Genomic DNA, 27,201 nt, shown 5'->3' with positions numbered 1-27,201 from the left:
TACTAACCATTTGAGAAATATACAGAATATTCATTAACACTGATCGTGTGAGGGTCGCTTAAGCGTTCATTGAGCTTAAGTGTCTGTCATACAACTTCAGTGGTTCAAATTTTTGAAATGTTTAAATCATCGCAAATTAAATGTATTTTTTCGTGGTTTGAATGATGATCGATATTTGGTTATGAATCATCTGTTTAAAAATTGGTGGGTGGTATTTGGTAATGACTAATGAGTAATGAATGATTATTAATACAAAATATTATGTTTTAAGCCATGGTGGTAAATGGTAATATATTAATATAATAATTAATAATGTTATTATACGGATTAATCGAGGATTCAATGATTCAGGAATGTTAAATAATCGAACAAGTAACTACGTAAAACACAGATGATGAATGAACAATGAAATAATGAATCAATGGAGATGAGCGAAATTTGCGAAGCAGTATGCATTGGCATTTGGCTCTTGGAGGAAAAAATAGTGGGTATGTGGGAGTGAGATGCCAAATGAAGGATGAGCAGCAGGGTCACAGGGACGGAATCAGGATTAATGATATACCTCATCGAGGACAGAATACCTACGTCTATATGCCTAAAACAAGTTCCTTCCGTACGACGGTGGTAGTTTAATTGTTAGATAGATAGAGCTACCGCCGTGTATACAAAAAGACGTATCTCTGTACTGTGGAAGTAGTAACTAGTAGTAATAGTAGAAGTAGTAGTAGTAGTAGTAGTAGTAGTAGTAGTAATACTAGTAGTAGTAGTGTAGTAGTAGTAGTAGTAGTAGTAGTAGTAGTAGTAGTGTAGTAGTAGTAGTATTGTTATAGTAGTAGTAACAGCAGCGGCAGTAGTAGTAAATTTCTGGTCGAGGAGGGGGCGCCGTCGTAGACATGGCGAACTATTTTTCCGCAATCCCGCACTCGTTTTTGATAATTCGTCGTGAAAAAACGCCGACACGGAATAATCGCCAGTAAACCCCTCGACAAAACGACCGTACGCACGCACGTCCGGCCACACCGTTCATTCCGCGAGTGTCTAGTGCAGTAGACGTTACAATATTCAGCCGCGGCCCAGTGGCCGTAAAAATAATATCACATTATTGTTCGCTATCGGGCATCCTGTGATACCACCGCGACTGTGTTGCGCGTGATGGATCATTGATATCGCGGTCGCGCACGGGTCATCGCCGCGCGAGTGGTGCGCTGGGGAGCCGCGTCGCAGTCGTGTAGTTGTAATTGCTGGAGTAGTAACTATAGTAGTTAGTGTGCGCCGTCTGCGGTATCGTGTGCCGTGTCTGAGACCGCCCGCGCAAAAATCGGTAAATTAAAGAAAAAAGGCGACCGTCGGCCTTCCACCAAAGGGAGCCGGATAAACGTCGTCGTCATGGAACAAATACCCACGACATCGAGCGGCGGAAACGCCACGGCTGCACCGTCGTCAGCCGGCCCCTCGTTCACGCCCCCGACGCCCGTCCAGCCCTCGGACAACAATTGCATCGACAAAAGATTGCAGTCCGTCTCCGAGTCGGAATACCAAGACGACGAGTACGACGAACCTGATCACCAAATGTACTTGTCTGGGTCGTCCGGTTCCGAAGGAGAATTATCAGAAGTACGCATATATCATAATAATAAATATCGCATATTGTTATGTACGCACGCATCGTATACACATTAATATTAGTATAATATAATGTAATATTTCATACTGTAGTAGTGATAATGATAAATTATTATTAGTACATAGGCCGCCGACGTACGGGAACGAATAAAACGTAAATTATTCGTATCGCAATAGGCATTTAATATTTTTTTGAGTTTGAATTTTCCTCTCGATCGGTTTCGTCATCCCCGCCGCTCTCGTCTACAGTTCCGTGAGTAACACGACTATAATTTCGGTTTTTAGTGCGACGTGACGTCACCGTGACCTTTCGGGGGTTTTCATGAAAATCCGATCCCCCCCAACATTCCGCAGCCGTGGGGCACCCTTTGTCACAACTGGTTTCCGCCCAGTCGGACCTGGTGAGGGGGGAGGAGTGTGTATGCATGACAACCTAACCTAAAAAAAAAGTATATATATATCGTACGAGTGTCGAGAGTACCTTATTTCAAAATTATTTTCTCTCGTCAATTAAAACATTACAAACGACGTCTATACCTATAATAATAATAATAATAATAATAGTAATAATAATAATAATATTGTAGTAACGCGTATTCCGTCTGCTGTTATTATCGTAGTTTGGCCCGGTCTGTTTTCATTTTGTCTCTATATACACTTCTCTGGTCTCTCCGACCGATAACAATGGCGTTGTACGTATTTTGCCATTGCCTGTATACGTACGACAACAATAATGATAATAACTATAATGCAACTACTACGATTGTGACGATATTAATTATTATTATTATGAGTATGGGGAAGTCTGTCGAGTGTTGGTGTGGCTTTTTTTTTGCCCACTATTGGTATTCCCATTATTTTGATTTCCTCCAGTCCGGGGTCAATCGCATCGAGATTTTCTAATGTACGCGGCGCATACCGCCGCCGCCAGCACCGCCACTACCGCCACCGCTTCCACTCCATCGCCGTATGGCGTATTGTTCTCGGCGACTCCGCTTACGTACGTCACCTCGTTCTAGTGCAGTCGTGTTTGTGTGTCTCTGTAGTCTGTCAAAGAATTATTGCGCTATTGACATGTTTGTCTTTCGGTGATTTTCTCCACAATCAACGTGTGTACCAAAACCGACGTCGTGTAGTAGTCGTGATATTCTTGCGACCGTCAGTGGTGTGTGTGTGTGTTTTTGAACCGACTATAGGTTTTCCACTACAGACTTCGACTATAATATAAAAAAATTTTGCAGTTTATCGTACGGTAATTAATAATTATCACGATATTGTGATATAGTGTCCAGTATGATTACTGCCGTGGTCTGTATATCAAAGATTTGATGGGCGTTCAATTTTTTTCTCACCAAAAATTTGACTATAAAATGTATTTTGTAATGTCCCCTCCCCCACTTTTGGCGCATTTAATTTATCTGACGTACTTATCTTTCACTTCTGGTCTATCTTTAATAAAAGGTATTTTTTGAGTTCCCTCAGTTCTGTTTTTTTTTATGTTCTGGGTAGTTGTCTAATTTACTTCTATAATATTTTATTTTTGTTTATGCTATTAGAATTTATATTATTTAGTTATATTCAAATAAAAATTAGGAATCTTTTTTAAACTGTACATTTAGGTAATTCTTTATACCTGAGTCAGTAGAATTAGGGCTTAATGTTAACAGACACTTGACTGGACATTGTAAGAACAGCCCTAAGTATAGTTATATTAATAAAGTATAAACAAATATAGATAATTTTAGTACTCGCTATTTACATAAATATTGTGGAACAAGTTTGAAATAATGCTGATATTAATTAAACTATTTTACATGACTTTATAAAGTTAGGTGTCATGCTTGTAAATTTAGTCATTAGTTTTAAATTTATCAATGATATATTTTTGTCCGAATAAGTAAGTAATGTAATGATAGGTATACAACTTATAAAAATAAAGGCAATAAATCCTATACTAAATATTAGTATTGATTTAAAATATATATTAATTTAACTAATTAATTAACTATCGAGCACACAGACCTTTATCAAGCATTTTTATTTTTATTGAAAATAATTACCTACTTTATTTTATTTTAGATTAAACTCAAAAACTTACTGTTTTTAGTACCTTCAACTTCTAAAATGTTAAATAGAATTTTCAAATTAATGCATTTTTGAATATTGTTTTTATATAATTAATTTAGGTAATGTAGGTACCTCTTATATATTTATTTTTTATATATATAGATCATACTTTACCTATATTTTCTATTTAAGATTAGGTTAAAAGTAGATGTGGAATTAAATAATTTGTTACCATTCAATAATTATACATTAGTAGGTAAATAAATTATGTTTTCCATATTTTATAATTGAGTTGATGTTAATTAAAATTTTCTTATCAGTTAAATTAATTATTATTATTAATTAGGAATCAAAGATAAAATAATGATCTTCCAAGTTTTTTAATAATCAACATAGTTATAAGTACTCTTGACAAAATTAGTCTACAACCAATCTATACTATAAGTAAATAATATTATTAATAATAAATGACTTCGACTAATGTTTTAATATATGTTTTAAATTAGGCGTTACAATGAATTATAAATATAATATATTTTTAATTTTTAGTATTAAGGTTATTTTTAAAACTTAAATTTATTCTAATTTCTAAATATTTACTCTATTTTAATATTTATATATTTATACAATGCATTTATATCAACTTTTAATTTATGTTATAGGTTGGTAGGTTTGGTATAAATCGAGAGAAATTATGTCGAGATCCTAATAACCATTTAAATTCAACCTTTCTAATAGCAGCAGACGATACAGATACTGAACAAAGTATAGAAGGAGATCCTGACACCCATCGCCAATTAGAAGCACTTCTTCAAGCAGCCGGATCTATGCTTAGGCCAAGTAAGTAATTTTTTAAAAAAATAAGGTGGTAATCTTAGGTTTCTCCTTAAAAAAAACTATGATTTATTTTGAATGAACTAACAGGTGCAAACGTATGCGGTTTAGGTCTGACTAAACTGGGCGTTCCAATTGAGACGACCACAGACCCTGAAGTGCTGCGAAAATTAACGAATAGTGTTTCTTGTGCTTTAGACGAGGCGGCAGCAGCTTTGACACGGATGAGAGCAGAAACCAAAAATGATAATAAGTATGTTGGATATTATGGCCACAGTTAGTACAAGCCGAAAAATTATCAAATCAAATTTCAGGACACTAGTCGAAGCATGTCATGATGGGGACGTTGGAGCTGTTCGTAAACTGTTAACAGAAGGTCGATCGGTTCACGAGACATCTGAAGAGGGAGAAAGTTTGTTGTCCCTTGCTTGTTCAGCAGGTTATTATGAATTAGCTCAGGTTAGTTATTATTTTAAAATACTTTTAAATATTAAATACTTTCATATATTTTAAATGCTCTCGCTTAACTCACTGAACAATTGTGAAGATAACAATTTTAATAACATTCAATTATTTCACATATTTCAAAATATGAATAAAAATATTTTAGGTCTTATTGGCAATGCAAGCCAATGTCGAAGATAGGGGTATTAAAGGAGATTGTACACCACTTATGGAAGCTGCGTCTTCTGGATTTGTGGAGATTGTTAGGCTATTACTTGCTCATGGAGCTGTTGTAAACGCTTTATCATCCACAGGTTGGTCTAATATATTCTAATTAAGTATTTGTATTTAAATATTTATAAAATGTTATTTTATTATATAAACTGTAATTATAATAAATTTAAATATGTTTATTTTACAGGAAATACACCATTAATGTATGCATGTGCTGGAGGCCATGTTGATACTGTAAAAGAACTTTTAAATTATGGAGCTAATGTTGAAGATCATAATGAAAATGGACATACACCCCTCATGGAAGCCGCAAGTGCTGGGCATGTTCCAGTAGCAAAAGTATGAGTTACTAAAATATTGCCCTTTTATTTGGAGACTATAATATATTTTTTCACTATCAAATATTATTTTCATCAAATAGATTCTACTCGAACACGGAGCTGGTATTAATACTCATTCCAATGAATTTAAGGAAAGTGCATTAACATTAGCATGTTACAAAGGCCATCTAGAAATGGTTCGTTTTTTGTTAGCTGCTGGAGCTGATCAAGTAATTTCAAATCATTTTTAATGATATATTTTAATTTAATATTAATTTTAAAGTAAATAATTATTTTGAAGTACTCTGTATATTTATTCAATTATTTTTCTGTTGAAGGAACATAAAACAGATGAAATGCACACTGCTTTAATGGAGGCATCGATGGATGGTCATGTAGAGGTTGCGAGACTTTTATTAGATTCTGGTGCTCAAGTTAATATGCCAACTGATAGTTTTGAGTCGCCTCTCACCTTAGCTGCATGCGGTGGCCACGTTGAGCTTGCATTATTGTTGATTGACCGTGGGGCGAATATTGAAGAAGTTAATGATGAAGGCTATACTCCTCTCATGGAAGCTGCTCGAGAAGGTCATGAAGATATGGTGTCCGTTTTGTTGAGTAAAGGTAACTAAATATTTTTACCTTTTAGTTATTATATTAAATTAAATTGAACCTCTAATATTTTCTTCATAAGTTCATTAATGAATTGATGGTTATACAGTATCAATATCAAAAACGATAAATAACTCCAAAAGTAACAAACAACAAAATTTCACTATATATAAGAAATGTCATCTAATGTAATATATAATTTATCTCCTTTTGATTAAATAATCTTTTTTTATACATCTTAACTTCTTGACTGATTTTCATTGATTTCCAAGTTTACAAGGTTTAGGTCGAGGCGATTTTGAATATGTATTTTTTCAGCTGTTATGTCCATGAATAATAATATGATATTTTCGTATTTATATTGTTCATTATGATACTAACAATAATTGGAATATTAAAAATCACCTCTGATTAAACCTAGTAAACTTGTTAATCAATCATAAACAGTTTTCAAAATTAAAATCCGTCAAACCAAATTCCTCCAGTTTTGTCTAGCTTTTTGGTTAAATAGTCACTTTTTTTCATCAACTGAAGCCCCTTCACACAAGATTTAATGAGCTGAAAGTACATTTGGATTTCTTTGATTAAAAATTGTTGGCTATTTTAGATTCTGAGTGGAACGATCAATGTATTGATTTTACAATGATGCGAGTTTTTTTTTATTTTTTTTTGTGTTTGTTATCACCTTTTAGGAGAGTTAAAGTGCTTCGATTTTCTTCAACAGTATCTCTTCTGATAGCATAGTGAATCTAGTTAATACTTTGGGAGGGTCAAAAGTAAAATTTTTCCAGTAGTTTTCAAAAACGTGGTGAAAAACAAAAGAAAAATTAAGGAAAACGGGAATTTTTACGCAAAATCTGTTTTCATAAAATCGACAAAAGTTTTTGGTGTAACTTTAATACAAATGACCTTGGATACAAGAAAATTTTACTGGTTTATATTTGAATTTTCTATACACGATAAAATTTTCAAAATATTTTGATTTGTTTGAACTGTAACCCAGACAGCATTTTGTAATGATAATATTATAATAGTATTATAATAACGTTATACTAATATTATTCGTTATTAAAATGTTATAATAATATTAATAAACAAGAAATTTCTGTCTGGGTATAGGACATTTTCAGTTACCTATTTTATTAGTTTTTTTCTATGAATGTCAATAAAACTTTATTTGATGAGTAAAAATACTTGAACATTTGATACAAGGCTCTTACTATATTGTTACAATAACATTTGATAAATATTAAAAATCCTTAGTCAAAGTTTTTTTTTATTAGCATTTAAAGTTCAAAAATTGACAAAATATGAAAAAATCACGGAAAATTAGCAAATTATTTTGAGTTGAGAATTGGTAAAAATTTTTCTTTTTAAATCTATTATTTGAAAATGTAATACAAGATTCCTCATAATACTGTCTACCTTTATCAAAAAAAAATATGTCTACAAGAAAGTCAAATTAAATTTTTATGAGCGTTTGAAATTTATATTTTTACAAGATAGGATATTCATTCGATTTCTCATGTAGCGGTTTTGTTTTTTATTGTTGTTCATGAACGAATAACTATAGATACATGAAAATTTTACTGAATGTTAATATTTTCATTTTCTATACACCATAAAACTCTGAAAATATTTTGACTCTTTTTGAGCTGTTTACGGACATTCTCGGTTTTCAATTTTTTTAGTTTTTTTTTCTATTTATTTATATATTTTTTCTAACATTTTGTTTGTTGTGTAAAAATCGTGAAAATTTAATGCAAGGCTCCTGATATATTGTTACAATAGCAGTTAAAAAATATTAAAAATACATGGGCACAATTTTTTTTTATAAGAATTTAAAGTTCGAATTTTGACATAATTTATCAAATTTATAATGTAATAATTATTTTGTAGTTAAAAATTTATAAAATGTTCAAATTTTATCCTTAAGGATTGAAAATTTAAAACAATGTTCCACGTAAATAGGTTATAAATTATTTTATTCACTATAATATCATACTTAGTAATATCATAGGCTGACTGACCGTATAAGCATTTAAAGTTCGAATTTTGACAAAATTTATCAAATTTAAAGTTGAATTATTATTATTATTTTGACATTCATAAATTATAAAATATTCAACTTTTATATCTAAAGGTTGAAAATTTAAAAAAAAATTCCAAGTAAGTAGTTAATTCTGTTAACAAAAGATCTAAAAAAATACATAAGCACAGTTTATTTTTATAGTCATTTTAAGTTCAAATTTAGATGAAATTACATACATTTTAAAAAACCTAGAATAACTATTTTAGTTATTTTTTGTGATTGTATAATATTATTCGTGGGTATCTACTTGAAACTTCTAAAGTATACTATTATGTATCTATGATAGTTTCACGGTTTGTTGTTGATGTATAACGTGTATCAGTACCTAATGGATATTGTGATATGATTAATTTGGAATTTATTATAGGTACCTTCCTATTATAGGTCAATTTTTTTTTTTAATACCATAGATAAGTATATAATATGTCTTTTACCTAGACTGACATACCGTCTCCACTCAGAATCGTTTTTCTGACACAATGATATTATATCATTAAATTCCAATTTAATACCAGCCATTATACAGTGACCACTTGTAACCTACTGTACAGCAGAACGACATCCACTTATCCACCTTTTTCAAATTATATTTGGTACAGAATTTATTTCCCATGAAAAAATTCTAATTTATACCAGTGCCGATATTATTCAATGGTGATTGGTGAGAGAACATTCCATACCTACTCGTTACTCCGATTGAGAATATACACTATGTGTGGGCATTTGTAGTTAATTGTATTTTGTCATATTATTATTATTATTATGGTTTATATCAAGCTGATCATATAATTATCCTAAACGCACAATGAAATAATTGTATGGGTAATTTGTATTAATCTAAAACCGTGCTTGGAACCTAAAAATCAAAGTATAGTTATTTAGATGGGAATTCCATATTTACAACTCATAAACACTTAGTTATTATATTATAATGTAGGTATTACCTACATAATAACCACCTATCTGTTAAACATCATATTTTTTAGTAAATTATCAAAAAGCTCTATATTTATAACAATTGCTTGTCTTGTAAAACTTACTATTAAAAATAGACTTGACATTGAGATGCAATGTTATAATTTACACTATAAAAATCCAAAATGGGCTGATTTATTTGTTTTTTTTATAAGAATTTAATGACTGCATACAGTACAGCAAGCAACTGGATTATATTCTTTATTTTTATCACAGAGTAAGAAGATATTTTTATGAATAAAGACATATTAAGGATTCTGCAAGTACACAATTTTAAATTAAAAATGTAATTAATATTTGCCATACAGAATAACATAAAAAAAAATACACCAGTGTGTTCAAAAGCAAAAACTGTTGGTTAATCCAAGGAATAGACAAACATTTCAATTCCCTTTTCCACTGACCATACAATTCATTATTTTCATATAAAAACCAATCCATTTTGTTTTATAATTTATGGAGTATTATAGCAATAGTTAATAAGAGTTTGATGTTTTTTAATAGTAGTAAAATATTATAAATTTATTATATGATTTTATCTTTTGATATTACACTTAGGCAATTGATGCATCATCTCTCTCTGCATACAATCTGGTATAGTGTTAAATGTTCTCATTATATTAAATTGATCTGTCGATTAGTTAACTGTTAATTTTGTTAGTGATTTGTTGTGTATAGTTAAAGTCTCAATTAAAATTTGAAAAGGAAGCATATGTATAAAAAAATGATATGTATATAAACGCAATTTTTAAATTTTTTTCAAAGTTAATTTATTTAGTATCAATGTACTTATATAATATATTTCTCATATGTATAATAAAGGTGTTATATTTTGAAGTATGTATTAGTATTTGATAGTGCATTTAACTTCCTCTGTTAAATCAAACAAATTTGTGTTAAGTGTGTATCGATTAACACAACTTTTTTTTAATAAGAACAAGTTATTATATGGTCCTGTGGAGCTCATGTTAATGAGGGAGTACCTTAGCCTAATTTAAGCACCTTTTATAGAACTATGATTTTACTGAGTTTTAAATTAGTTTGTAATTTATATGTATTATTATCAAGGACTAATTAAGAATACTATTATACTGTTCTTGTTTTTATAAATATTAATTGAGAGTTTGTTATATAGGAGCAAATATTAATGCACAGACTGAAGAGACTCAAGAGACTGCTCTGACCTTAGCATGTTGTGGTGGATTTTTGGATGTTGCTGATTTCCTAATAAAAAATGGTGCAATTTTGGAGCTTGGTGCATCAACACCTCTTATGGAAGCAGCTCAAGAAGGACATATAGACCTGGTTCGATACCTTTTAGAATGTGGTGCAGATGTTCATGCTCAAACTACATCAGCTGATACAGCTCTGACCTATGCTTGTGAAAATGGCCATACAGATGTTGCTGATTTGTTACTTCAGTTTGGTGCTAATCTTGTGAGTACTTTTTAATATTCCTAAATAATTTTAATTTTATTAATAATATTATTCTTATTAGGAACACGAATCTGAAGGTGGTCGTACACCTTTAATGAAAGCATGTAGGGCTGGCCACTTATGTACTGTTCAATTTCTAATATCCAAAGCTGCTGATATAAATAGAGTCACTGCCAATAATGACCATACACCTTTGTCACTTTCCTGTGCTGGAGGTCACCTTTCAGTTGTTGAACTACTGCTCGCTCATTCAGCTGATCCTTTTCATAAACTAAAAGACAACTCAACCATGGTTATAGAAGCAGCAAAAGGTGGTCATACGAATGTCGTTAAACTGTTATTAGATTATCCGCATTCAGTTATGTTAACACCTCCTGTATCACCTGTACCTACCACTCCTGCTGAAGATGTGCCAGTTGTTGATGATTCTGCATTATCTGAAGTGCAGGTTATGTCTAAGGCTCATGCAATTGCTGGTAGAATAGTAGAAAGTTATGGGCCTAATGCCAAACATAATGCAAATTCTTGCATACAAAAAGCTATGATAAGGAAAGCACAACTTAACACACCCAATAATTCGTTTAGTGATGTTCAGGTAAATTTTACTACCTTATTAATAGTATTTATTTCTAATTATGTTTTTAACTGACATCTAAAAATATTTTCTTTTACATCTAGTTTAAAATTCAATTACCCAAAGAAAACAATGTTAAAGCTAATACTCCTACTTCCAAACCACTTATTAATACAGCTGCAATCGAGCAACAATTATTTAAAAGGCAACAGATTGCTGAAGATCTTAAAGTAAGTATATAGTACATATAAAAGTACCATTTTTGTTTCATTAGTATAAAAATAAAAAATAAATTACACCTATTTAGACAATAATTTTCTGAAAATTATTCAGCTTCAGAAATTAATAATTAGAAATATAAGTTGATAATTAATAGAAACCTAAAGAAAATTGAATATAATAAGATAAGTTCATGCATTAACTATTTAAAAAATTTTCTTTCAAAATCTTAAAAATGATCTGAGAAATATAAAACTATACTCCGAGGTACGAGAAAAGGAACCCGTTTCGCGCATACAGGCTAGGCATTTCCCCGCTTTGTGCCATTTAGAGTATGTCAAATACATGTTGATGCGCGGAATCGAATGTGTTACGGTTGGGACGCTGGTTCCTTCTCTCGTGGCATGGAGTATAGATGGTTTATATTTTGAAAAAATCAATATACCTATTTCTATAATTTTTTTTTTTTTCCAGAGAGTCGAACAAGAGTTAAAAGAAAATGGAAGTCTTTCAATGGTTACATTGATGACAACACCTCCGCCGTTATCAGCATCATCACCAGGTGTCTTAGATTCCAGCACTTCATCTAATGGTTCAATTGCTGGTAATTACAAATTTTAAACTTTTTAAAATATTATGATAACACAAATTTATCCAGAACTGCTTAACAATATTTATTAATTTTCTTTATTATATTTTAAAAATCCTTCAACAGAATCATCAGCAAGTAACACATCTGTGGGTTCAAATAAAGTAGGAGAAGGATCAAAAAATAATCCTAGCCAACCTGTGACTGCTAGTTCTGATGTAGTTCAAACAACTGCGATTAGTGATAGACCTAAAATCAAAGCCAAATTTAAAAAGAAACCAGCTCAGCCTCTAGCAGGAATGACGAGTCTTAATGAAGCAACTCAAGCGACATTAGATGCCAATTATGCTAGAGGCGTAATGGCAGGAGTTGCAGCCATGAAACCACAATTTAAAGCTGAAGTGTGTAATTTTAATTATTTGGTTTACTAAATTTACAATGTAGAAACTACTCAATTTTATATCAATCATGTATTTATTTTTAAATTTTAGTTTATTGAAAGACATTCGGGTGATGGCTGTGATAAAGAATTAGCAGCTCGTATGATCAAATTTTGTGAAGAGCAAACTGCTAAACGAGAAGCAAATGATGGTGGACATGCCAACCTTAAAGAATTAATGATAAGTTCTCTAATGAGTGAACACCTATTAAAAGTTCGTAAAGACCTACAAATTCCAGATAATATGGTGAAGAATTTATTGCCACTGTCTGGAGCCTTACATGACAGTTTACCACATGGTACAACTGGTTTGTTGCCATTACCTGGTGATCTTAATTCACGAATTGACTTTAAAGCTTTAAATTGTATTGATGCAGAACTTCTAGAAAATTTAGTTAGGGAATCCCCGCTCACACTTGAAGATATATCAAACTGTAAGTATTATAAAATACCTTATATTATACATTTTGTCATTCATAATTTAAACTTTAAAGTACCAAATATAGATGAACGACTTCAAAAAGAAATTCAAAACCACCGTTGCAATATCAATTCTTCTGATTCTGGATTAAGCAGTACTTTTTCTTCTCAATCGTTCAAAGTAAATTATTTTTTATTTAATATATTTGAGTTTATCCCAATATATGTATTTTTGTTCCAGAATTATGTTCAAAATCAAACATCTATTGATTTTAGAATTAAAAATTTATCATCAATGGATATAGCTAATTTTGCAGGTGCAGTGTCCCAGCTTAGTTTGGGTGAGTTATTCATTTTTGTTACATAAAAAAATATTTTTTATTAGTTTTCACATCTATAATAATTAATTTTTTTAGAAAAATAAATTAAAATAGTATTATATATCTTGCGCCATTTTGGGTTTTTTTTATTTCTATTGGTATTGAGCTCGGGTACTATAGCCATTAGCTATTGTAGGGGGTAAGGTTTGGTATGGTTTGTTTGCAACACTTGTATGTGCAAGAATATTGCCACCAAGATTCCGGGTGATCACCCATCTGGGAACTAGTGGCAGCGGGCGGTGCATACTCAATCATGTTGCGTGACTGATTGTAACCACCACGCTAAGGCACAACATTTTGTGATTGCTATACCTATTTTGTGGTGTATAGCTTAGATTTTGAGATTATCAAAATCTATTCTTCTTTGAATTTTACTTATAAAGATAGTCCTAGTCTTTTTACTACTTTGAGGCTACTCTTATGTGAGTTTAGTTAGTGTATATCATGATATTAGATATTTTAAAAACAATTTTTACTTACATTTGATTAAATAAAATAGGTTTTAAAGTATATATTTTATACATATACTTATATATATATTAAGTATACTTATTTTAAAGTATTGATTAAAATATAACTTATTATTTTAATTTTTGTTCATCACTTAATGAATTACAAAAAATATAATATATTAGTGTGGTATTCAAATGTTATATAGTATATTCAATTATTAAAACTTAAAAAATAATTGTAGATGAAACGACAGCACAACAACCTACTACTGCAACAATACCTACATTGATCAACTGTGTTCCTACGCAAGTGGCTGCCGCTACTCAAACACCATCAGAGTCAGTGTCATCAAATAAGCGTTCAGCGACAACTACATCAACAACTACTGCTATGACAACTACTACAAATAAAGGTAAAAAGGCGCGCTATCAAGTTCGGCCCCAGCCACCAAGTTCAGCCCCCCAATCTGGATCAAATAACACCCCAGCATCAAATTCTGTTGCCCAATCGGATGTCGCTAGCTCCAGTAAGAGAATATCTGAGAATATTGTTGCAATTATATTATTACTTAATTTATAGATTAAACTAATTATTAAATTTTTGGATTTCCAGGATTCTCCACGACTACTGGAGAGTCATATGGCAGTGATGCTGACATATCATATGGCATCAATGTAGATTCACAAACAGAGAGCAACCATGATACAGCTCTAACAGTTGCATGTGCTGGTGGACATGAAGAGTTAGTTAAACTTTTATTAGTCCGAGGTGCAAATATTGAACATAGAGATAAGAAAGGATTTACACCATTAATATTAGCAGCTACAGGAGGTTTTGATAAAATTGTTGAAATTCTCCTGAGTAATGTAGCTAATATGGAAGCACAGTCTGAACGAACAAAAGATACACCTCTTTCTTTAGCGTGTTCTGGTGGCCGTTATGAGGTTAGATAAGACTTATTTAAATGTTATTTTAAGTTTTGTGAAACTAACTCAACTTGATTTAGGTTTGTGATCTATTGCTTCAAAGAGGAGCAAACAAAGAGCATAGAAATGTTTCAGATTATACCCCATTGAGTTTAGCAGCTTCTGGTGGTTATGTGAACATTATTAAATTATTATTGAGTAACGGAGCAGAAATAAATTCTCGAACTGGTTCCAAGTTGGGAATTTCTCCTTTAATGTTAGCTGCTATGAATGGACATACAGGTTAGTAAATTTAGTATTCCTTGAAATTATGGCTTATATATTAAATGTTAATATTTAACTTTTTTTAGCTGCTGTCAAGTTACTATTAGATATGGGCAGTGATATAAATGCTCAGATTGAAACAAACCGTAATACTGCGCTCACATTAGCGTGTTTCCAAGGCAGACATGAAGTAGTCTCATTATTATTAGACCGAAAAGCTAATGTTGAACATAGAGCTAAAGTAAATATGTCTACTTATTTAATTTATTTTTTGCTTATTTAATTAACACAAATATACTTTGTTCAGACTGGATTAACACCTTTGATGGAAGCAGCTAGTGGAGGCTATGTTGAAGTTGGTAGAGTATTAATTGATAAAGGAGCTGATGTTAATGCTAATCCAGTGCCATCTTCTCGCGATACTGCTCTCACAATAGCAGCAGACAAGGGTCATGTACGATTTGTAGAACTACTACTAGAAAAGTATGTACAGTATTAACATTAAACTAAACTAATAAATATTAATACTTAATTTGAACATGATTGTTGTAGAAATGCATATGTGGAAGTAAAAAATAAAAAAGGAAATTCTCCTTTATGGTTAGCTGCTAATGGTGGTCATTTAGGTGTAATTGAATTACTCTACAAAGTTGGTGCTAATATAGATTCCCAAGATAATAGAAAAGTTACCTGTTTAATGGCTGCATTTCGAAAAGGCCATGTCAAAGTAGTGAGGTGGATGGTAAACCATGTATCACAGTTTCCAAGTGATCAAGAAATGACACGATTCCTTACTACATTAAGTGATAAAGTATGTAGTTAATAGTTAATAATTATTCTTATAAAATACTTGAAATTTAAATAATCCTATTATTTCATTATTATATTCAAGGAGTCTATTGATAAATGCCATGATTGTATGATTGCTATTCGGATATCAAAAGACCAGCAAGCAGCTAGAGCCAACAAAAATGCTTCTATATTGCTTGAAGAACTTGATATGGAAAAGACTAAAGAAGAATTAAAAAAGGCTTCTGCCGCTCGTCGAAAAATGAAAAAGAAAAAGAAAAAACAAGCCAAAAGTGGTAAGAAATTGGAGGAAGAAACAGAAGAAAAGAATGATGAACAAGAAATTGAAGAAGAAGAAGAAGAAGAAGATGAAGAAGAAGAAGTCCCCGTTATAGGTACAATAAATATATATTTATTGAATTTGTATTAGAAATTTAATTTTTAAATAAAAAAATATTTTTTTTTAGTATTGGTTGAAATGAAGAAAAAAGTTGATTTAAAAAAGAAAGGCAAAGTTACTGTACTTAGTAATGTGGTGTCAGCAGATGTTGAAGAGGGTGATAGTGGAATTGATGCCAACAGCCAAGGGAGTTGTAGTAGTACAGATGCTAAAAATGCTGCTGCTGCTGCTGCTGCTGCTCGAGTAGTAGCCCAACCTCAAATTGCATCTTCCAATAAAAAAGATAAAAAGAAAAAAGGGAAAGAAGTGACAGTAGAAGTCAAACCCACTTCATCTACTACAAATTCAAAATTAACTACTAATTCAGCTGCTACTCAAACAAATGCAGCCAAAGTAAATTCGTCTCAAACTAAATCAAATAAGGTAGCTATTTATTACATATTTTAAGTATATTAAACAAAATTATAACAATTTAATGTTGGATTTTATTTTTAGGAGAAGAAAAATCAAGTCAGTTCAACTCAGAGTAAAATTGTTACTAGTGCAGCACCACCCATCAAAACTGAGATTATACCCCCAATAGTAACTAAAAACGCACAACTAAAAACAAAAGTTCAACAGCCAAATAACAATGTTACAAATACCACTCGTAAAGAATCTGTTAAAGTGAATAATTACAAAGGAAACAACAAAGTTGTCAATAATATGGTTTTTGAATCAACACAGAATCCAGCTGCTCGTGAAGATTTTGAAGCTACAGGAAGTGAAAACTTTCTTGTTAAGCATAAAAAACAACATCCGTATGATATTCATCAAATTTAATTCTATGTATTCTTAAGTTATATATTTTATAATTTATTCTATTATTTTCTAGAACTGAAGAATATATTCATGTTGGTGCTAAAACTTCTAATGTTAGTCCTGTGAAGCAAACTCGTGGACGTGAAGAAGGATGGAAAGAAGTTGTTCGAACTCGGTACCTTGCCTCTCCTTACAGAAGTAAAAAAGTATCTGTGCCATTAAATGCTATTAGCCGTGTAATTGGACGTGGTGGGAGTAATATAAATGCCATAAGAGCTTCAACTGGAGCATTAATTGAGGTGGATAATCAAAGTAAAGGACAAGGAGAAAGAATAATTACTATAAAGTTAGTAAAATAATCAAAATGTTAAATGTTAATAAATTGTAAATTTAATAATAATTAAAATGTTTTATAGAGGATCAACAGATGTCACTAAACAAGCTCATGATTTAATTGCTATGCTAATTAAAGATCCAGAAGTGAATATTATGAGTGTTATTGCAAAAAATCCTAAAGTTACTAGTGCTTGGGATAAATCTGTGGTAATTAAGCTTGTAATTGCATTTAAATAGTTATTTATAATAATTAAATTTAATTTTTTTATTAAGAATAACGCTAAAGCCAAAACTGCAGCAGCCGCCGCATTGCCACAAAAACCTGTTGTTCCTCAACCAATTACAGTTGTAGCTGCTTCTAAACTAATGACTGCGCCATGTAAGTCTAAACAGTTAACAATAAAAACACATTAGAATCTAATGTTAATTTTTTTTTAGCGATTGTTGCTTCTATGACCATAAAACCTACAATTACTGTCAATGGACCTCGACCTACCGTTGCCGCTGTAGCTGCAGGTAATATACATATTTATTATTTATGTATTAACAAATTAAATCTAGTAAAGTAAACCCTCCCTATAACGGAACCTCCTTTATAACTATATCAGTTGGTACCAAGTGATTCCATTATAAGGAGGTTTTACTATGATTTTGAATAGTTGAATTTTTCTTTAATCATTACAAAGAATAGTGCATACATTGATTCCTGATTAGATTTGTTAAATTTGAATTTATGGATCTTCTCCCCTTTGTAGTAATCTATAATACATTTTTGTACAATTTTGGGTACTTTTCTGTTATATTGACTTATGATTTAACTTGATTAGCATTAGGTTTATGCATTTATATTTGTAACACATTTAACGTAAGCTGAAATCAAAAAATACCATTTTAGTGAATAGTTATGTAGCATATAATTATTACAACTGTGGTAATATAATTGTATTAACGGTTGTAACATACAATTATTACACACAAATACTTGAAATAAAGAAATTTAACTATTTCTTTAGGCTCAGTAAAGCCCAATGTGGCTTACATTTTAACAAAATTTCCAATTATTTGGTTGTAGTTGCAAATTTATAAAATCTTCATTTTTAATAACTAATGCTTGACAATTTAATACAAGGTTGCTCATAAATTGTTCTTACTGAAATATGAAAATCTTAAAACTTGACTTGCACAATTTCTTATGTATAAATGGTGGTTTTCCTCTTCTAGTTATTCTAGTCAACTATATAATGACCTAACCTATGTATAGTTCAACATACCATATTACTATTGGAGAAATAATTTAGTAATATTAATATAAATATATAAATAATTAAAAATAATCAAACATAAAAGTCTCCACCTTGAATTGTTTTTTGTATGCAATGATCTTTTTTACAGTGGCTTACTCAACCTAAGATACATCAACCCTTTCTACCTAACCAACCCAAGCAGAGTGGCTTGTTTTGTTGAACTTAATAGTAGTGATGGTTTTTTTTAATCGAACTAAACTTTAAATTATGGTTTCAAACTCAAACTGAAACAAACTCCTATATTTTCTACCGAACCGAACCTAGAATCACTTAAAGTCAAAACAGAACTCTACATTTTTTATCATGTGCAAATTAAATCAACCATAAATCATAATTACAATTATATTTTGAGTATTTGTATTACCTATTATAGGAATATAGAAAGTAAATTGTAAACATGTTTTATCAACAACACAGAAACAGAATATTACCATGGGTTTACTCATAATAGATTCCCATAGGTATGCCACCTCTAATAGTCTAATTATTTCTAAATAGTGATTATACATTTTTTTAAATAACTTTTGAAGAATTTTACAGTTATTTGTTCTTTGAACTATCGGGGCCAGTCAGTCTGGTTTGACAAATATTTGAAGTTTGGTATTCAAACAGTTAGATGTTTGATAGTTCAGTTCAAATTTTTTGATACAGAGTTTGAATTTTGATTTAAATTTTAAACATCAAGGGATCGATTTGGTTTGAGATTCTAATAGTTCAACCCATCACTACTTAATAGTATTTTCGTTATAAATCCACTGTTATGTAGTACTCTTCTAACATTATTTTTTCCCTAGAACAGGGTTGCTACTCACTCACTATTTAGTATTTATCACTATTCTCACTTTATTTCAATAATCTTATTTTTTCTCACTTCTTTCATTGATTTTTCTATAAACTAACTTTTCTCACTTTCTTAAGCTCTTTAAATGTATTGGTTAGACTGATTCTTATGCATTTTTTTTTTATATTTAGTAAGTGTGAGAATGGATCATAAAGTATTTTTCACCCTCCTATCCTTATCAGGGGAGGTGCTCAAATTGGGATTTTGAGATTTACGATGGAAATTTTTGTTTCTATATGATTGTCATTGGTTATAAAAAAAAAAAATAAATATTAATAAATTAGTTTAGGTATTTTTTATTTGGTTGCCATTGGTTAATAGAACAGATCAGATCAGGTGCAAGCATAATACATCAAATCAAATTTTTGCACATTGCCTACTTAGGCACATTGTCAAGATTAGAAAAGGCAAATCGCATATTGTCCGCGATCCAACATAGTCGGATTGCCTATCAGGAAAGGCTGGAATTGTTTCCAAAAAGAGTTGAAATATCGCAAATTTTTTTTACGGATAAAGATGTGATCGGGATCAACTAGTAGTTTTATAAAAATTTAAACTATATGTAAATATTGGATGTATTTAGATTATGTTTAGATCATTTTTACAAATTATTTATACTGATGGATTGATAGTAATTTAATTTAATAATTACTAGCATCTAAGCCCCAAATTCTAATTACTCTTTTACCATGACATGTTAGTGATATTATTATCCTTGGTAAGTGCACAAAGTTAACTCAAAATTACTCATTCAAATTTTAATTTAAATAAATCTAAATTGTCAAAAATTTATCTATTGAATAATTATTAAAATTAAAATGAGTGTTCCTATTTGAAAAACAGAAGTATATATTGTCACAGGATTATCCTTCAGTGGTACAAAAAAACTCAAGTATTCGAAAATATGGTTTTAGAGTGTAGTATTCAAAAATTCCAAAAATCAGAATTTTAAATATCAATATATAATTTATTTTAATTTAATCATAATAATAGGCTGATCAGTGATCATGCTTAAAAAAATTCTATAAGTCCTATAGACTTAATAGCTCTATGCAATTTGTACTGTTATTGTAAATATTTAAAAGAATGTTTTTATTAATATTATGTTATAAGTTATTACTTGTAAGTAATAAACAAGTGAAAATAATATTAAAAACTTGTATTTTTATTATATCATTGATTAAAATAACACTGAAATGAAAATAATATTCACTTTTTACTAGAATATTACTCAATTAAAAATAATACTCACTATTCTTACATATTCATCAAATTTTTCTTAGTCTTTTTTTATCCAATTTTTTGGTATGGCTATTTATAGCATGCATTATTTATGCCTATTATTACAATTTATAATTCATCAAAACTGATTTTTCACAAAATGTAATAACTCGATTTCTTTAAAATCTTAAAATCTAGAAACAATTTAATTTTCAATGTCGGTTATACTTATTAGTTATTACATATATGAAAAGTAAATAAAATATTTTTTCAGTAGTTAAAATAGCATGAAAGTTAAAATCAGTGACAGTGTAGTTCTGTAATATTAGTATTGTACCGGTTAGTCAAAGTGACAAAATTTAATCTAATTTTAATATTCATACATTTGAATTTATTATATATTTTGAACTTAATAGCCATAAATTATAATTTTTCTAAAAAAAAAATTTCACGATATATGTATATCAATAAATTATGTCATTTTTAATGTATAATATTATTTTCTTATAGGTGAAAAGAAGATTACAACAAGCACTGTCAAACCAACAATGTCTTATACAAATGCCATAATATCCTCTTCAGATTCAATATCTAAACCTTCACAACAACCTCAACCACCGGCTCCTTCTAAAGTTGTCCAATCCGTTTCTGTAACTCCATCAACTACTGCTATTGTTACTGTATCTGTAACACCTATTACAACAGGAAGTGTATCAGCTTCTGCATTAACTGTTGTGACCAAATCTACTAATGCGTTACCTCTCGCTCAACCTAAACCACAACAAGAATCATCATCTGTTACTACTCATCATCCTGTTGCTATTGTGTCACCAATGGTGAGCAGTGCTCCATTACCACCTCAACCACAAATCAAACCTCAAGTCGTGGATGCTTCAGAGTATTCATTATTTGATTCATTTTCTAAAGTATATATAATAAATAATACATTTTTATGTAATATATTTAAGTATTAATTTGCATTATTACATGTTTTAGATATCTGTTCAAACAATGTGGGGTAGAGATGGGGAATGTGGAGGACAAAAACCAAGTGTTACATTTAGCGGGGGTAATCATATTCCAGCTGTTACCCCATCGATCGGAACAATTGGTCAACCTAAAAAATATTTAGAAACAGACACACCAATGGCTGACGCATCAAAAGCACCAGGTTATCGAGGAGCTGGCTTATCATCTCCAATTTCTTCCAAAACTGGAGGTGGAAATACTGGAAGTACAAACGGTAGTCGTACCACAACACCTCCTATGAGTTCACCTGTCACACAATACAACAATAATACAGGCATCCAACCTACCGTTCAACAACCTCAACCAGAACCTTACCATACACAATCTCAACATCAATACATCTCTGATCAAACTCATCAGTCAGCACAAATAAATGTTGAACGTTCAAGATTAAACCCACGAGCACCAGACTTCGCTACTATTAAATCTAACCAAAATATGGTTCAACCTCAACAAGTCTACAATAATCAAGTACCACAAAATTTCCTTCAACCTCCTATGGTACCCAATGTTATGCCATTTCAACAAAAGTTTCATCAACAATTACCAAATTTAAGAGTTGCACCCAACAATCCTAATCGTTGGACTCATTTTATTAATCAACCTCCTCCTCCGTTTGGACGACCTGCCTTACATCCAGTTAATGGCAATGCAGAAATGTTTGCGGGAATGGAAGCAACTCCTAGCCCACCAAATATGTCACCTAATCTTGATGAACGAAAAGCTCCTCCCAAACCAATTGGTACAGAAAGAGCATGGAAGCAAAATCTAATAGGAGAAAATCCTCATCAGCAACAACACGCAAATTGGTCAGACATGAAAATGCATTGGGCTCATCACGACCTTTTCCGTACCCCTCCTCCACCTCCTGTTAATTTTCCACTTGGACCTAGACCTATGATGGACGAACATAATTTATTTGATACCTACCAGGTAAATAAAAATTTGTTTAAAATAAAATCATGGTTCATTGAATATTTGAATTTTAGTTGGGGCCTCAAAAAGTGAGCAATGACTGTAGAAATAATGGTAATAATTTGAAAAAAAACATGCCTTATGTTTTTAAACTTTTAGGTACATAATGCAATTATATTAACATAAGGCTTATTTTTGAAATTAATACAATTATTTTTACCACTTGGATCACGTCATTACCAATGAAGTCACTTCTTGCTTTTCGTGGTAACAGCTTTAATACATCAGTACATAGTTATTATGAACTATGCTATAATTATATAATTTTCCTCAGTCCACTGAACATCTAACGAGTGCTAATATGAATCACCATATGATGCAAACAATGCCATTGTTTGCGGCAAATGGTCACTTAGAACAACAATCCCATCACCTTTTAGCATCAAATCATCATGGTCCTGGACAAATGGCATTTGACCCAAAATTAGAATGGGACCAATCTAGAAGTCAACAACAGCAAGCCCAACAACAGTCTCAGCAGCAAGCTCCTATGAACACACCATTTCCGTTCATTTTTTAATTACACGGCGTAAGTAGTTGTTACTTTTATGTATTCAAGGGAAAATTGTTTTATATCTGTCCTACTATTTTAATAACAATCAAGGTGTATGGTTTTAAGATGTTTAACCTTTTATGCATTGGTTTATTACAATAAATACTGTGAGTAATTTAAAAATAAACTTCTTAATAGAATTATATAGTTCATTGAGTCAACATAAAATCATAAATTATCTTAAATTGTCTAAATTATTATGGTATGATATTATTGTGTCATATTAGTTCTTTGGTTTTGTGCGGTTTTGATACATTAATTTTAATATATTTTATTATATAAATGTTGTTTTAACTTTGCATACTGTTGTTTAATTTGATTAAAAAATATTTATATATACATAATTGGATACAAATATAAACACAGTATTAATAATTAATAATGATGTTCACATAGGAATGGGCATGAAATCCGAATATCTGGATTTGAATCAAATTCTTATCTGGATTCATGGATTTGGTTTAATGTGACTTATAATTATTACTTTTAATATATCATAATATAAATTTTTTTCATTTTATTGTAATGAAAATAAGTTATAGAATTTAATTTATTAGAATATAAAAATGAGGCTATAAATGCAGTTTGGTTCCCACGCAATTTTTTTGATTTCCCTCCCCCCCTCCATAAAAATGTGTGTTTTAAAGCACTGAATACAAAAGTCTAATTAAAAAATTCTCGTAAATTATTATTTTGGAAGTTATATCTTTCCAAAGTGTACGATTTTACGTATTTACGCATGCACTGTGCTTTCCCACGTTTTCGTATTGGATTGTCGTCTCTTATTAGTTATTATTATGTTATTTTAGCTTGTTGTAATATTATCAAAAGTAGTTTAGATGAAAAATATAGATTAATATATCTGTGACCAATGTGACCTACATGAGGTGGTTTTGCATAACAAGGCGAGAGATTTTTTGATTTGTTGAGCGAAGCAACGGCGTCCGAGGAGTGTTACGACGAGTACCGATAAACGCGTAGTCACTGCCGTGGGATATAATGTGATAATAAGCACATACATTTTAGTTTCAATTTACGAGTTTTTAAACAGCAAATACGATAATTAAAATTTATTTGCATATTTCCATCCATCATAAAAAAACATACAATTTAAGAAAAAAAAATCAAAAAGTTTTTTCAATGTTTTTATTGAGTAAATTATCACGTATTTTTGAAAAATTATTATTTTTAGTTTTAGATTCTGAGTGGAACAATGAATGTATTGATTTTACAATGATGTGTGATTTTTTTTGTGTCTGCGTACACGATAAGTAGTCGAAATAATGCTTCGATTTTCAACTTCAGTATCTTGTTCGATTGGTCAAAATTTAAAATTCCCAGTAATTTTCAAAAGCGCCAAGAAAAACCAAAGAAAAATTAAGGAAAAACTGGAATTTTTACGCAAAATTGATTTTTCATAAAATTGAATTTGGTTTTTGGTGTAACTTAAAAAAAAATAACCGTAGATACATGAAATTTTGACTGAATGTTTATATTAGCATTTTCTATACACCATAACATTTTCAAAATATTTTGAGCTCTTTACGGACATTGTCAGTTTTCATTTTTTTTTCTAAAAATATCAATAAAATTTTATTTGTTGATTAAAAAAGCTTGAAAATTAATAAAAGGCTCCTAATATATTGTTTCAAAAGCAGATGAAAAATATTAAAAATCCTTAGTCACAGTTTTTTTTATAAGCATTTAAAGTTCAAAAATTGACAAAATATGGAAAAATCACGAAAATTAGCAAATTATTTTAAGTTAAGAATTCGTAAAAATTTTTCTTTTTAAATCTAAGATTTTAAAATGTAATACAAGATACTTTGTAAGATTATCTACCTTTATCAAACAAAAAAATATCTATAAGAAAATCAAATTAAATTTTTATGATCGTTTGAAATTCAAATTTTTACAACATTGGACTCTATTTCTCATGTAGCGATTTCCTTATTTTGTTGTAATTCAAAAACGAATAACTGTAGATACATAAAAATTTTACTGAATGTTTAAATTAGCATTTCCTATACACCATACAATTTTGAAAATATTTTGACTCTTTTTGAGCTGTTTACGGACATTGTAAGTTTTCAATTTTTTTAGTTTTTTTTTTCCTATAAATATCAATAAAGTTTTATCTGTTGGGCCGAAAAGTGTAAAAATTTAATACAAAGCTCCTGATATATTGTTACAATATCTGTTGAAAAATATTAAAAATACATAGGCACAATTTTTTTTTATAAGCATTTGAAGTTAAAATGTTGACAACATTTATCAAATTTAAAATTGAATAATTATTTTGTAGTTAAAAATTTATAAAATCTTCATCTTTTATATCTAAGGATTGAAAATTTAAAACCAGATTTCACGTAAATATTTAATTCTGTTGCCAAAAATTCTAAGAAATACATAAGCACAGTTTATTTTTATAGTCATTTTGAGTTCAAATTTGGACGAAATTACATATTAAAAAACCTGGAATAAATATTTTATTTATTTTGTTGTGATTTTAATGATTGTATAATATTATTTGTGGGTACTTGAAACTTCTAAAGTATACTATTATATATCTATGATAGTACCACGGTTTGTTGTTGATGTATAACGCGTTACCTGATGGATATTGTGATATGATTAATTTGGAATTTATTATTAATACCTGTTATAGGTCAATTTTTTTTTAATACTTTAGATAAGTATACTTACCTATAATAGGTATGTTTAATACCTAGATTGACAAACCGTCTCCGCTCAGAATCGTTTTTCTTATACAGTGATATTATATCATTGAATTCAAATTTAATACTATCCATTATACAGTGACCCACTTGTATCCTACTGTACAGCAGAGCGACATCCACTTACCCACCTTTTTTTGGTATAACTTTTTAAGTAAAAAATGCGAGAATTTTTGAATTAGACTTGTATTCAGTGCTTTAAAACACACATTTTGGGAAAAAATCACGTGGGAACTGCATTTGTTCCAAAATTTTGAGTTATTGATCTCAGCATATTCGGATTTCAAAAATCTGGATTATTCAAATAGTCCGTAAAAATCGATTTGAAAAAATCCGAATAATTAGGATTTTTGAAATCGAGGTAGCCCACCACTATGTTCACAAATTAAAATCTTGTTAAATGAGAGGAGAAGTTATTGAAAGGGATTAAATTAATCTTATATACAAGGGTGTTAATGAAAATAATTATTTGTCATAAGTGTGATAGAATTGTAGTATATTTATTTTTGATAAAAATAAGTAAAAGTTAATTTGGAATTTTGAAGTTTGGAAATACATTGGTAAAATACAGGTACATACTACATCATATTTTGTTAATCCTCGAAGATTAAAGGTATGAAAAACCTAGGTTGTTGATAGCATTGTTGGTAAACCACACAATTGGAAACATGATAAAGATATGGAATTCCATATGAAAATAATAACTCTAAAATTCTAAAAAATGTTGGTTACTTTTTACTGTTAATAATGAATATTCAATCTATGAAATTGCATTTATCCTTTACATAATATGAACTTATACCAGCTGATTAGAATGTTCTTGGTTTTGGAATATCTGGTTACATTCTATTAAACTATTATATTTATTAAAAGTTTGTTTATTATAATTTGTTGTTTATTTTTTTTTGTTTACAGGATCCAAAATAATACTGCCTAAATAGCTGGAACACAGACATATATTTTTTGTTTCTCTAATTTAAAATCTGAATATGGTCTCTGGTCTTAAAGTAAAAAAAAAAGAATGCAAACAATTATTAAAAATAACAAAATTATAATGCATTATTTTGTATGGTTTCATTATTGGAACAAAAATGTCTTTTTTCACGTTATTTTTTACATTCAAAATATATATTACAAGTACTTCGTCTTTTTTTAAAAAATTTTTTTTAGCGATATGTTATTACACTTTTACTACTACGGCTTAGGGTTTCTTTAATATCTATTCTGTTAAAGAAATTGTTATATTATTATAAATATTGCATTCATATGAAATGTACGGATGAAAAAATATAATTATTTATATACTATCGAA

At 30.0% G+C, this 27,201-nt stretch overlaps 1 protein-coding gene across 12 annotated transcripts; it reads left to right on the top strand.

Moving 5' to 3' along the window:
• Positions 1-858: 858 nt before the first annotated feature.
• On the top strand, positions 859-27,201 carry LOC100167340 (ankyrin repeat and KH domain-containing protein 1). 12 transcript variants are annotated; one of them, XM_029487575.1, is made up of 34 exons: positions 859-1,614; positions 4,353-4,356; positions 4,432-4,530; positions 4,636-4,777; positions 4,839-4,983; positions 5,135-5,282; positions 5,390-5,541; positions 5,624-5,752; positions 5,861-6,146; positions 10,337-10,638; positions 10,700-11,233; positions 11,317-11,442; positions 11,906-12,035; positions 12,147-12,421; positions 12,512-12,893; positions 12,954-13,060; positions 13,121-13,220; positions 13,954-14,238; positions 14,325-14,656; positions 14,719-14,920; positions 14,989-15,143; positions 15,210-15,385; positions 15,455-15,713; positions 15,795-16,086; positions 16,159-16,514; positions 16,587-16,891; positions 16,966-17,238; positions 17,309-17,435; positions 17,502-17,607; positions 17,667-17,744; positions 21,105-21,520; positions 21,591-22,556; positions 22,873-23,127; positions 26,805-27,201. In XM_029487575.1, the coding sequence occupies exons 1-33, from the start codon at positions 1,387-1,389 to the stop codon at positions 23,116-23,118; spliced, it is 7,863 nt and encodes a 2,620-aa protein (XP_029343435.1). In that variant the 5' UTR covers positions 859-1,386; the 3' UTR covers positions 23,119-23,127; positions 26,805-27,201. The 12 variants fall into 12 exon arrangements, with proteins under 12 accessions (XP_029343435.1, XP_008184997.1, XP_029343434.1 ...); XM_008186775.3 differs by having other exon boundaries at positions 4,615-4,777; XM_029487574.1 differs by having other exon boundaries at positions 4,429-4,530.

Source organism: Acyrthosiphon pisum, chromosome A1, assembly GCF_005508785.2.
Source record: "Acyrthosiphon pisum isolate AL4f chromosome A1, pea_aphid_22Mar2018_4r6ur, whole genome shotgun sequence".
Lineage (NCBI taxonomy): Eukaryota > Metazoa > Arthropoda > Insecta > Hemiptera > Aphididae > Acyrthosiphon > Acyrthosiphon pisum.
The sequence above is the reverse complement of the archived record's forward strand: the minus strand, read 5'-3'. Positions and strand labels throughout refer to the sequence as shown.